Source organism: Aspergillus udagawae (genome assembly GCF_001078395.1).
Source record: "Aspergillus udagawae IFM 46973 DNA, scaffold_3, whole genome shotgun sequence".
In the NCBI taxonomy this organism is placed as follows: Eukaryota; Fungi; Ascomycota; class Eurotiomycetes; order Eurotiales; family Aspergillaceae; genus Aspergillus; species Aspergillus udagawae.
In genome coordinates, this window is record NW_025091266.1 from 1,503,521 (window position 1) to 1,515,448 (window position 11,928).

General features: G+C 52.8%; 5 protein-coding genes across 5 annotated transcripts; 2 read left to right on the plus strand and 3 right to left on the minus strand.

Moving 5' to 3' along the window:
* Positions 1–448: 448 nt before the first annotated feature.
* Positions 449–1,283, plus strand: Aud_004388 (uncharacterized protein; the record flags this gene model as incomplete). The annotated part of the gene is made up of 2 exons (XM_043289328.1): positions 449–1,008; positions 1,193–1,283. The coding sequence occupies 2 exons, from the start codon at positions 449–451 to the stop codon at positions 1,281–1,283; spliced, it is 651 nt and encodes a 216-aa protein (XP_043145263.1).
* Positions 1,284–2,498: 1,215 nt separating this feature from the next.
* Positions 2,499–3,433, plus strand: Aud_004389 (glycoside hydrolase family 16 protein; the record flags this gene model as incomplete). The annotated part of the gene is made up of 2 exons (XM_043289329.1): positions 2,499–3,275; positions 3,353–3,433. The coding sequence occupies 2 exons, from the start codon at positions 2,499–2,501 to the stop codon at positions 3,431–3,433; spliced, it is 858 nt and encodes a 285-aa protein (XP_043145264.1).
* Positions 3,434–3,905: 472 nt separating this feature from the next.
* Positions 3,906–4,814, minus strand: Aud_004390 (uncharacterized protein; the record flags this gene model as incomplete). The annotated part of the gene is made up of 1 exon (XM_043289330.1): positions 3,906–4,814. One exon carries the CDS (start codon positions 4,812–4,814, stop codon positions 3,906–3,908), a length of 909 nt encoding a protein of 302 aa, XP_043145265.1.
* Positions 4,815–5,843: 1,029 nt separating this feature from the next.
* Aud_004391 (uncharacterized protein) lies at positions 5,844–7,328 on the minus strand (the record flags this gene model as incomplete). Its single annotated transcript, XM_043289331.1, has 1 exon — positions 5,844–7,328. The coding sequence occupies one exon, from the start codon at positions 7,326–7,328 to the stop codon at positions 5,844–5,846; it is 1,485 nt and encodes a 494-aa protein (XP_043145266.1).
* A 266-nt stretch (positions 7,329–7,594) lies between these two features.
* Positions 7,595–11,484, minus strand: Aud_004392 (glycoside hydrolase family 18 protein; the record flags this gene model as incomplete). The annotated part of the gene is made up of 12 exons (XM_043289332.1): positions 7,595–8,148; positions 8,205–8,294; positions 8,344–8,594; positions 8,649–8,947; positions 8,994–9,031; positions 9,084–9,234; positions 9,288–10,358; positions 10,443–10,566; positions 10,621–10,877; positions 10,926–10,975; positions 11,029–11,224; positions 11,275–11,484. The coding sequence occupies 12 exons, from the start codon at positions 11,482–11,484 to the stop codon at positions 7,595–7,597; spliced, it is 3,291 nt and encodes a 1,096-aa protein (XP_043145267.1).
* Positions 11,485–11,928: the final 444 nt, after the last annotated feature.

Sequence of the window (11,928 nt, forward strand, 5' to 3'; positions counted from 1 at the left end):
TCCACTCCCGCACATGATTGATGAGGTCCAGTCTGTTGACGGAGTTATAATCCTCCACAATGATGTCTACCAGCCCCAGCTTTTTGATGGTCTGCTCAATTTCAATGGACAGAGAATTCGGGAGTCCAGATGCAATAGGGGAAGCACGCATGATCTCTCTGACTTTGGTCGTGGTTTCCGAAGGAGGGTTGAAAGAGAGATCTCGCGTCTCGATCTCTTCCCAATGGAAGAAACCACCAGGATCTCCCCCAGAAGATTGAATCAGTTGGATAGATTAAAAGCACCAGAAATTCTTCTATCCCAAAGGGTGGAGGGAGGATAGGGGCGGGTTTGATTGCGTAAAACTTACTCAACAAATGCAGCGACAAATCAGCGCTCAAGCGAAGCTCACATTCAGCAGCTCTGCAGCCTCAATCCACGCCAAAGGACCTTCCCGAGTGCATGAAACATGACAGACATCGTCAGCGCATCAGAGTATCCAGAAATCGGCCCCGACGGGAGGGGGGCTGCAAAAAATGCTTCACCCGAGTCCATGCTGGACCTGACCCAGCATACGGTTCCTGCAAAAAAAGAAAAGCAGCCGTCGGCTTGGTTGCGGGAGACCAACCCCCGTCCGCCCGGCACCAAGGCTGCAGACTCCATCAAGCACACATACGGAGGGACTACTGGGGTCGTACCCTACTCTTTCCTATTCAAGACCAGCAGCGACTTCGTCAGGTTTCTCGCCCGTTTGCGGGGTGATCCCAGTACCGATGCCACATGGTGTATCTGCCGGTGGTCATGCGGGGCAGCTGCCAATAGGCGATCCCTGTCTCGAGCTCTTCAGCCGACGATCGGATCTTCGGGCCACGTTTCCTGGTGGTGTACATTCTGTGCCAAGGGACAACGCGTGTCAGACCCCAGTGAGAGGCGGAGTTCATGGATCCCCCACTCAACGTCTTTCCCCGACATCTCGGGCGCCGCCCTCGAAATTGGCGAAACGGTTCGAAAGAGTTCCGGTATTCAATTGTATAGATCATATAGATGCGGACTGTTCGATAAACCCAGACTCAGATATTGTGTTTACAAAAGGGAAAAAAAAATTTACTTATCAAACCAGCTGCAACTAGGGCGGTTTCCTTCGTATACCTACCCTCGGTACGTACCTAGAGTATAGAGCAAATAGTCGAGTTTTCGTTAAATATAATACAAGGGAACGCGTCCTAACGTCGAAGCTTCTGCACAGTCGGTTTTCCAACGCTGGCTTCTCTGCTCGCCGCTGCAGCTACCCAGGGGTTGAGTGAGGTGCTTTGCTGTTCAGGCTGGATGGGGGGTGGGACACAAACATTGCATTGAGGGGACGGGAGTCAGAAGAGTCGAAAAGGGAATGAACCTGTTCGGATGACGGTGACTTTCGTGACTGAAGTGTCTGATTTGGGTACTTGTCTGTATATGAGCTTGGAGTTTGGCGTCAGGCGATGATATCTTGACTTTGAGACGACTGGATACTAGTTGACTTCTCGAATGGCAGACAGAAATGGTGTAACCGAGTTATATTCACCCCTTAGTTATAGGTTGTGATTAGTCAAGTTGAAACCCATATGGCTGATTTGTGGTTGGCTTATACTCAGCCCAACCTGCCGCATGCTAGCACGTTAAAGTTTCCACTAAGTTATTTGCCCAATAGAGTAGTATTGCGAGATATCAAGGAATTGCCGTCCCAGTTTGTCCAAGGCCAGTGACCGGGTGACCACTGGCCCTGATATCAGCAGGCTACCTATGACCAGTCGGTGTTTGAGTTTCTTCTCTCTGACTTCCCTCTAGGTTGCAATAAGAGTTATTAGCCTCCGCCTTCGTCACTCCTGCCATCATGCCGACGTCCTCAGTTTAGTCAGGCGCGGAGTGGCGTCCACGATTCGCTAAGATTTTATGGGGAAATCTTAAATGTCCTAGTCTTAGGGCTACCAGTATTACTTCTGCCATTATGCCAGGGCCACGCGCCACTCCTCGTGGACATGGAGTCTTCTACCCAACTGTCTTCGATATGCCGCCATGAGTCTTGAGGTGTAAGAGAAAAGGTACCCTATATCGTCTGCCCCTTGGTTGATTGACCTGGCTTCGTCCCGAAATACCTGGAGGTATGATGGTAGGGCGGAATCGGTGTCTATTCATCCAATGGCCGCCTCAGGAGTCAACAGCTGGCCCAAGGCGATATCACGATGGGATAGAAGGCCGGTGGTGATTAGCTCTACTCTACCTACCTGGTGGGTAGTATCGTCGTGTTGCAGTTATAATATATATGCGAAGCCCATGATAACATCATCTGCCACAGTCAGCCTGGAGACCTGTATTTGAAGTCCCCCAGCCTTTTGAGGTACTATATAAACAACCTCCGATGTTGTCAGTCTCGTTTGGCCGACCACATACTCTCCTTATGCACGTAGTATTCTGAATATTCTCACCTTCCCATATTGTACATACACACCTGCTTCTGCCTTGTACCCTCCCCGTCCTTACAAATGCGTTGCCAATGCGCTTGTTTCCTCCCAGCCCTGGCCTCTTTGGTCTCGGCCTGGGCGCCCCCCTCGTACTCAGGGTACACGTTGCAGTGGAGCGATAGCTTCGGCGGCTCGGCGGGGACCCTTCCCAACTCTAACAATTGGAACATAATCACAGGAAACCCGGGGGTGAATGGCGAGCTGGAGACGTACACCAGTTCGAACAGGAACGTCCAGCTCAGCGGCGGCAACACTCTGCAGCTAGTGCCTTGGAAAGACAGCTCCGTGTCCGGGGGGTGGACATCAGGCCGGCTCGAGAGCAAGTACGTCTTCACACCTGGCGCAGGGAAGCTCACGCTCGCCGAGGCCGATATCCGGTTCGGCAGCAACCCTACCTCTGCCAAACAGGGGATCTGGCCGGCTTTCTGGATCCTGGGCAACTCGATCCGCTCGGGAACCTCATGGCCTGCGTGCGGTGAACTTGATATCCTCGAGACCATCAATGGCCAGTTGACGGGCTACGGCACGGCACATTGTAACGTGTATCCAGGCGGCATCTGCAACGAGCCGAATGGAATTGGGGGAAGAATCACGATCCCTGATCAGTCGTGGCATACGTGGCGCATTGTCTGGGACCGCACTCCTTCGACCTGGCAGTCCGAGACCATTACCTGGTACATGGACGGCCAGTTGTTCCACCGGATTACTGGGTCCCAGATTGGCGACTCGAACGTTTGGGCCTCGCTGTGTCACAACCCGCTGTACTTCATCCTCAACGTGGCTGTTGGCGGCACCTGGGTACGTTTAGAGATTCTCCTTAATGCACCTTTCCGAATGTCTAGTAGGTGGGAGTACTGACGTGAAGTATCTTATAGCCTGGCTATCCCAACTCAGCCACCCTCGACGGTTACGGCAGCATGATGGAGATCGCTTATGTCGCCGTCTATATGTCTTGAAACTTATTGTCTTTATGTTTGTGGTAGGAATACGATGGCCTTGGGTCCCAGCCAGTCTGTACACCCACTTTGATATTCACCACTAACATGTTTTATTGCATTGTTTTTTGGGCATGTCTACATACGCTCGCTTTTGTATATACCACACTCGTTTTATGATAACGATTACAATCTTCGCATCGCCTATTGGGCGAGGCAGCCATACAATATGAGCTACTACTATTGTAGGAGATATCGCTAGAGTGGATTCTATCTTCAATTTTGGAGCAGCTTCCATTTGAATGAGTATAAGCAAGTTACTCTAGAAAAAGCGCCATCTTGTTGTCTTTTCATAAACAATCATCATAGCTGGGACTTGCAGCTTCTCAATTTGCTCCCTCTTTGATTCCCAAACTCAAGTCCATTTGCTAATGCTTCAACCCACCAGGTGCTCGGTAAATAATTGACGCTTCGATTGTTATTCCAAACCGTCTCAGAAAATAGTCTGGACGAACTCCCTAAAGTTCTGGGCGGTGATGGTAACATCGGTCTCATTCGCTGTGGGTGCCCTGTCAAACAGGGCCCGGAAGGGCAAAATCATCGGGGCGCCGGTCATCCCGGTTGGGGTAATGACAACCTCTTGAGCCGAGTAAAGATGCTGGTTAGCAGCTGGCTGATTGACTAGAGGAGGTCTGTGGACGGGCCGTGAGCGAAGTGTGGCGACGTACGCGGGGGGTGCCGGGTTCGGGGCGTTAGGCGGCATCAGCATCCATTTTTCGAACGTCACCCGATTCCTTTTAGCGCTGATGAGAATCACGATTCTGGTTTGGCCATTGGAATTGTTAAACCAGAACTTGGCGTTGGAACGCAGCTTGGGCATAGACTCCGAGACTCCTACCTCGACGACCAGAGTTGGCCATCCTCGGGTCTGTCCCTGGGTCACTTGCCGCGACGGGGGAGTGAATGCCTGATCGGCTCCTTTTCCCTTGTTGTTGACTGGCTTGTATGTCGTAGCGCCTATCCATCGTCGTTCCGTCCAGTAGATGCCCATATTTTGGAGATCCGAGGCGACCTTCGCGGTGAAATCATTGATTAGGGATTCGTGGGCAGCCCGCGGGATCACTTTGATTAGGCCAGTAGCTCCCTCCCACTCAAAACGAAAGTTGACACCAAGACATTCCTTGTCATTGTCTAAACGCTCAGTCGCTTCTTTGGTGAGACCCAAAACCAGAATCCATTGGTTACCGTCGCAATCGTTTGCCTCAAGGGTCTCCAGAACGCTGTTGGCAGCTTGCTGGAGTTGTTTGAAGCTCGTGTATGTTCTGGTGATAGTCGAAGTAATGCCATCAGAGATGTGGTATTCGCCCGTTAGGACTGTGGGATCACTCTGATGACGATTCATGATGGCTGAGGAGATGATTAGTTCGGAAGTGTGGATTGGAGAGACGGGGCAGAGAATGAAATTCTTCCTTTAGGGAACTAATAGGTATTTGGGAAGATTGAGAGGTTGTTGAAAAATATAATTATGGATATGGACCCTAGACCGATAGGAATCATGTCCAAACACCTTTTTAGCCTAGTGGTATTATGTTTCAATAGAGGTTGATACATGGAGAGAACGGATAGCGATTCTAAGAGATTGGGAGGTTGGTAGATTCAGGCTTCAGGTCGAGGTCTGAGAGTTGAATACATAAGGTAATGTTAATGGACTGTGAATTTAGTGAAAGAGCGAGATTGAGCAGGATGAATTTAAGCAGTGAAGAAATATCTAGTTCATACCTGTAGAATCATATTATTTTGAGCACAATGTAATTCCCTAATGGTATAGTGAATGGTCGATACTGCTGGCAGGAGAGAATACAGGTTAAAGTGAAGTAGAAGTTAAAGTGAAGCAGAAGTTGAGGTCATTACTACTACTTCACCTTCACCACCTGAATGATTACTACTTTTATTGCAGTGCGTTGCGCTGTAGACTGTGAGAAATGATGAGATAATGTGTAATTCCTAACTGAGCTAGACACCCCTTACCTGATTTCAATGTGATCAAATCCTGAGGCTGTCTAAACAGCCACCATGGCACCATGCCTCTAAAACCTTGTTAAATCTCTCAAGATTTAGTAAATTAAGAGGGAAGGATCCTATTAGTAACAACCACTTCAAAGAAGGAGGAAATTTAGAGTATGTATTCACCCAGCTATAGAGATATTTAATGTATGCCTAAATCTACCCTCTATAATCAACTAAATAGATGCTAATGAGGTCTTTCGGCCCGGGCCGAGACCCAGTCACCCCGGGCTGAGAAATCTCGCTTGAATATGAGCTGCTGAACCCCTTCAGACACATGATTAAATTCGAGGGAAGTGCGATATATTGCAACCATGTGTGAAGGACACCTCAAGCTTGACTGAGATTGGTAGACTTGTATAAGCAATTACTCCCCCCACAACTCCCCCGGCGTAAACCCGGCTTCGTTCCACACACTTTCCCAGAGCCCCTCCGCCGCTTCCATCCCTCTAACCATGCGCACAACCTCCTCGTCCACGTTCAACGTTCCGGCTAAGTAATGTAGCGCCGTATTCCCATCCGTATCTCGGGCCCTCACATCGACCCCTCCATCCTCCAAAACCACCCTAACTGTTTCTCTCAACCCCCTCCGCTCGCTTTCACTCATCGGCCGGGGATTACCCCCTAGCTGCTCCGGACCGACGAACTGCATATGTAGCGGACTCGGCAATCGATGTGGCAACCAAACCGTATCCAACGTGCGCGCGCAATGGATACTCCTCGCCACGGCCGGATTCCTGCCCACAATCTGGTCCGCCGTCAGCGGCAGGCAAGCGATATGCAGCAGCGTATGGCCGAGCGCCGTCGTCCCAGCAGCTTTCAGTCCACCGGGTACATGGCCCGCCAACCATCCCAGTAGATCCGGATCATGTCTCGCGGCCGCAAAATGGAGCACATGCACGTCAAAAACCGGGGTGCGGAGGCACAGGTTCAGTTTCGGATGTGCCAATAACTCGACCAGACACCTTTGCACACCGGGGTTCCGCAGATCGCAGCGCGCAATCGCAAACGATACAGGTGGGAGAGCGACTGTGGGCGCCGCGCGGGGGCGGTAGTTAGGCGAGTACCTGCACTCCGCCAGGAGATGGCGAAGCATATCTACCCGTCCGGCCTGGAGAGCCTGATGAATTGGTGAGGAGGTCGAGAGCGCGGACGGAGGTTCCCCTGCCTCCTCTGAAAGTTCGACCATCTCACCCTCCTCCTCATTCTCCTCCATCAACCAAGCAGACTCATCTGCCCCCGCCGCCCGCAGAACATCCAATGCATTTACATCCCCCATCCCCGCCGCCACCTCCAGCGCCGTCAAGGCCGTATTCATTCGCAAGCGCTGACCGGGAACATTCGGCTCGGTCCAGAACCGCGGGAAACCCCCCCGTCGCTCCTCAATTTCCGCTGCCGTCAACGGCGCAGTCTGCGCTGTAATCCCTTTCCTTTGGGCACTGGCCAAGACAGTCGCGCGGGGCGGACAATAAGCGAAACTAGACGTGTCGATCTTGGGATCCCGGCCGCGGATAAACCGCACCGCATAATCATTCAATTCAAAGGCACTGATGCCGTTGGGGTCTGCGCCTGCGCTGAGAAGGGTCTGGATGTTGTGCGGGAGGCTTGCCTGTATAGCGGCCGTTAGGGGGGTCTCGTAAATGCCCCAGATAGCGCCGGAGACGGTAGCGTTGGGGGAGTAGCGCTCAAGGTTATGACGCGGGAAGGTTGGTGGTACATCATGGCATATCTCATTGTAATAGGCCAAGAGAGCCTGGAGAACGGCGGGGTTGGGGTTCTTGGCGGCGCGGTTGGCCGGGGGTTCATCATCCTGCGAGTTGTCGAGATCGTCGCGGGTAAGTTGGTAGGACATGATGTTTTCAAGATTGATGGATGATGGGAGGGTCGGTGGGCGAGAGTCGATACTTATAGTTATAATATATACTACAAGCGAATTAAGGCTAGGAACCGGGGGTACGTTCACCCGAAGTAGGGTATGCTGTGCCTGAGTCCTACGTCACATTCCTCCGCCAGGTTGTGGATTTTTATACTTTAGTTTTCGGCACTTTCTACCAATAGATTGATTTCAACCAGGATCCTGTGGGTTCCCCCTGCCGTTCTGAGTAATCTAAATCTCTACTATACCTCATCGTTATCATCCTGACTATCCTCCGTGCTCGGCTGCCCCTGCGCATTGCCATTGGGGGTGAACTGTCGACTCTGCCGATATTCACCCCAGTCAAAGTACCGCCGTGAGGAACAGGGATCGCTGTCATCAGCAACTGTGGTCAACTGTCCCCGCTGCGCTCCGGTGAACGTCTCCTCCGTGATCAGATCCTCGTCAAACAGATAGTTCCCGAACCGCGTAACTACTTGCGCCCACACGGGCAGATTGTTGGTTGCCGAGTTGGGCAGATCGCCAGGGTACCAGTAGATCGTATTGGCGTTCGCCTCATTCCCCGTGTTGCACTGGAGAATATGCGCCCGCCGATTGTCTCCCTGGTGGTCATTGCCATCCACGCGCGAGAAGCGGTTGCTGTTCGCATATTGCTGGGCGTGGAAGGCGACAATCGCGTAGATACCGGCACGGTTGACGCCTCCGCGGTTGGCCAGATGCTCAAAGTGGAAGTGGAAGACCACCCAGCGATCGGCTGCCGTCTCCCGGTAGCTATCGTCCGGGACTTCCCAGACAACTATTGCACGGATTAGAAATCAAGCGGACGAAAGACACCCCGGGACATGGACATACTCTCGAGAATGTTCTCGCCCCCGTTGGTGCGGATGAGCTGCTCATAGACCAGCGTCATGTGGCCATTGACGATGCCGTCCACAATGTACCCTGCTCAGTCAGACTAAATCACCCGATAACCACGGAGAAGAGGTCTTACCCCACGTTGGTAACCCGAACTGCGCCGAGGACTGAGATTCCTCCGACTCCCCAATGTTCCGATTGAGGAGCAATTTGGTGCCGTTCGACTCCGACAGAGAGGCATCAATGCCGCGACGCTTGGCCCCGGCCGCGGCACACGGAAGGACACAGACGCTGCTTCGGGACCTTTCATAGTCATCTACTTCATTCCCGGCGTTTCTGCCCATGCACATGAGACTCTCAGTGCGGGAATTCGTGTCCACCAGAGGTCTAAAACAGGTCAGCCGCTGAGGACGCTATAACGAAGGGAAGGAGAGAGCTTACGCGTCGTCAAACGATCGATGGATCTGGTCCAACGACAGACCAAAAGGTTCGCCATAGGTTGTGTTGAACTGGCCCGCCATCAGCGACGACTGATATGTTCCGGCCCTGCCGATTGCAAGAGCCGAAATCTGCAACATTAGACCCGACCAGTCCGACGCAGTCAGGTCATGTCGCTTGGCTAGAGCTACAGTCTTTTCACCACCATCACGCTTGGTGTACTGCCGGTCGCTTGCTTTGCAAACGGGGTTCTTGACGAACTTCTCCAACCGTGTGGTGAATGCAGCTACCAGCGGATCATTCTATGGAATGTCAGTTCTGATGCTGCAACCATGGCCGAGGACTTACCGTCGTCGCGGGAGAGCCACAGCAGAAGGATCCGTAACCTGACCGTCGTTAGCCGAATCGTAGTTGCCCAAAGAAATGAGAAGGACGAACCTGAAAGGCATCCCGACGGATCTGTTGCAATGGACGCCTTGCCGGCAGGGCATTCGCCAGTACATTGAAACGGAATCTGTCCCAGGATTTTGCCACCGTGGTAATACCAATCGCAGTCCTCATATGGAGGAGGTTGGTCACAACAAAAGGACTCGTTCGACATCAGCGGGATCCGTTCCTCACCTGGCGGGAGGGATTACTCACCTTGTATCCAGTGATGCATGGCTCCTCACCACCGGCACCATAGTTCGAGTACGTGAGTCTGTCGCGGCCTGTAGGGCAGCCAGCTTTGCTGAACGGTGCTGCGCAAAACGGCGCACTGCCATACCATTTGCACTCGGCCACGGCCGCGTTGGCCGCATTCTGCGTGCAGCACAGCACCTTATGCCCGGTCCAGCATTCAGACCCCGTGCCGCTGAGACTGCTCGAGACTTCGACCTCGCCGTCATGGCACCTGCCATTGCAGAATGGCGCTCCTCCTCTCCACTGGCACGTGGGCATGTTGTCGGGGGGACAGCAATATAGTCGCGACTGGCCGCTCGGACATCCGGTATTTGTACCCGTGTTGCCCTTGTTCTTGCCGTCGCTGCGCTGGGCCGGCTTGAGACCGTTCGGACACTGTTTCCCGCATTCTCCCAGCCGGCAGGATTGAACCTGGTCGGTCGACGAGGAGGTTGCGGCCAGCGAGATAATGGACCGGCCCGTCAACTTGGAGAGCGCCGCGGCCGCACTGCCCTGCGCGTCATCTGTCGATGCCGCCCACACCATAGTGCCTCCTAGGCAGTGTTTGTTGGAATAGTCCAGCTTGAGCTTGAGCGTTTCGGAATCGTCGTAGCTGACCCATTGGTTACCGCCCCAGGTCACGATCTTGACAGCTGCATCCTTATCAAGCTCGACCTTGGCCCCACCAGCAATGACCTTTTCGATCTCCGCATAAGAGAGCGTGCCGACCGCGGCGGTGCAAGGGCCTGCATTACCGCCAGAGGAGAAGGTGCATCCTGGCTTGGAGCAGGCGGGGTCCGTGAGGGTGAACGATCGACCGTAGAAACCAAGTCCCAGCACCACATGGTCAGGGTTGATATCATTGCGCCAGAGCAGCTCGAGCGCCTGGTCGATCTCCGTAAGGTTGGTGTGAGACTTCAGGTAGGGCCCAGTAAAGCGATTGGAGCTGTCCCAGGTGCCGTGTAGGTCATACGACATCATGTTGAACCAGTCAATGGTTTTTTCGATCTCAACGATATCGAAATGCTGTAGGTACCAGTAGGAAGAGGGAATCTACCACATCATCGACATTGTGTTTAGCCAACTGTCCAAAATGTATCCCTGCCAGGTGGTAAAGAAGAGGAAAAAGACACCTACCGTAATGGAAAGCCCATACTTGTGTCCGGTCGAGCTCAGGGCGTTTCGGAGATTTCTCAAGAATGCAGGGTAGTTCTTATAGTCTGCCGGCTTGCCAGAACGCTCCTCGGCCACGGGGTATTCCCTATTGAACCTGATTAGCGGGAACATAACACGTTCATCTGGATGTAGAACAAACCAGTCAATATCAACGCCGTCGAAGCCGTAAGTTTCCATGAAAGAGATCAGAGAAGCAAAGAATTTTGCCTGGGCATCGGCTGAGCCCGCCAGATCCGAGAATGTGGTGGCCGTGGGCTGGTCGGGGTCGTTCATACTCCAACCGCCAATGGAGATCCAGGTTTCCAGATCGGGATATAAACTCTTCAGGCCGGTGAAGCGCTTGTAGAGTGCTTCATCACCGGCATTCATTGGGGCCACTTTGAAGCTGGACGGGTCCTGACATTGTGAGCCAACGGATCGAGAGATGACCTATGTGCCACTCACGATGAATGCAAAAGCGAAGTTGAGATGGGTATAGGAGCCGATCGGTAGCGCTGTAAAGTCAGTTTTCATCGTCATCTGGCTTGGAGAAAAGCAGGGACAATACATTCAGGATACATGCGATCACAGCTGCGCGTGATACTCCAGGCCTCATAGTACCCGATGGTCTTCTTGGAAGAGCTGGAACCGCCGGAGCACTGGGGCGACTTAACAGTCTTGTTCCCACAGAACTCCTCCGTCGTACCGCAGAATCCAAATTTGGAGCAGCAGACGTTCAGGGGGCATTTGTCGGCTTGCGACCACTGGCAGGGTGAGCATCCTGATGACACCCGCGGCCATACGGACGACCTACCTCCATTCCCCATCCTGGATTGCATTCTGACTTGCTATCACAATTTGAGATACAAGTATCTCCACAGAAGTCGGGCCCCAGGCCACAAACCCCGGTATTCGAGCAACAGCCGAGGGCACAGGGCTTGGTGGCACTGCAGGTGTAGTCCTGTGCGGTGGCCAGATGTAGCCAGGAGGCCAGGCACAACCAGACGAAGAGGACCCCATTCATGGTTGGCCACGCAAGAGTTCTATCTAAGAGAGCGACAGATGTGTATAGAAGAAGAAAAAGAAAGAAGCAAAGAAGGACACAACAACGATAACCTCTAGGTCATCTGCGAAAAGAGTCCTTTCATGTCGTAGCCGTGTCATATTTAAGGACACACCGACGGGAATTCGCTTGGATTGATCCATCTGTCTAGAAGCAGCCAGCCTCCGTCTTCGGAGGGCCTCTCAGGAAGGAAGAGGGGGGAAAGCAGTCGAGGATGATCCTGAGATTAGTCTGCTGAATGTCATTCCCTACGCATCCGAAGGGCTTACTAGTCCTGACTAGTATTCAGCAACCCTGTCGGTCACCTCCACCTACCTGCTTGGAGCATGTCATTGTGCAAGGATCATGATATCATCAGATGTGAGGCACTTCAGCGCTGAATCGTGCTCAGACCCTTCAGCTGAA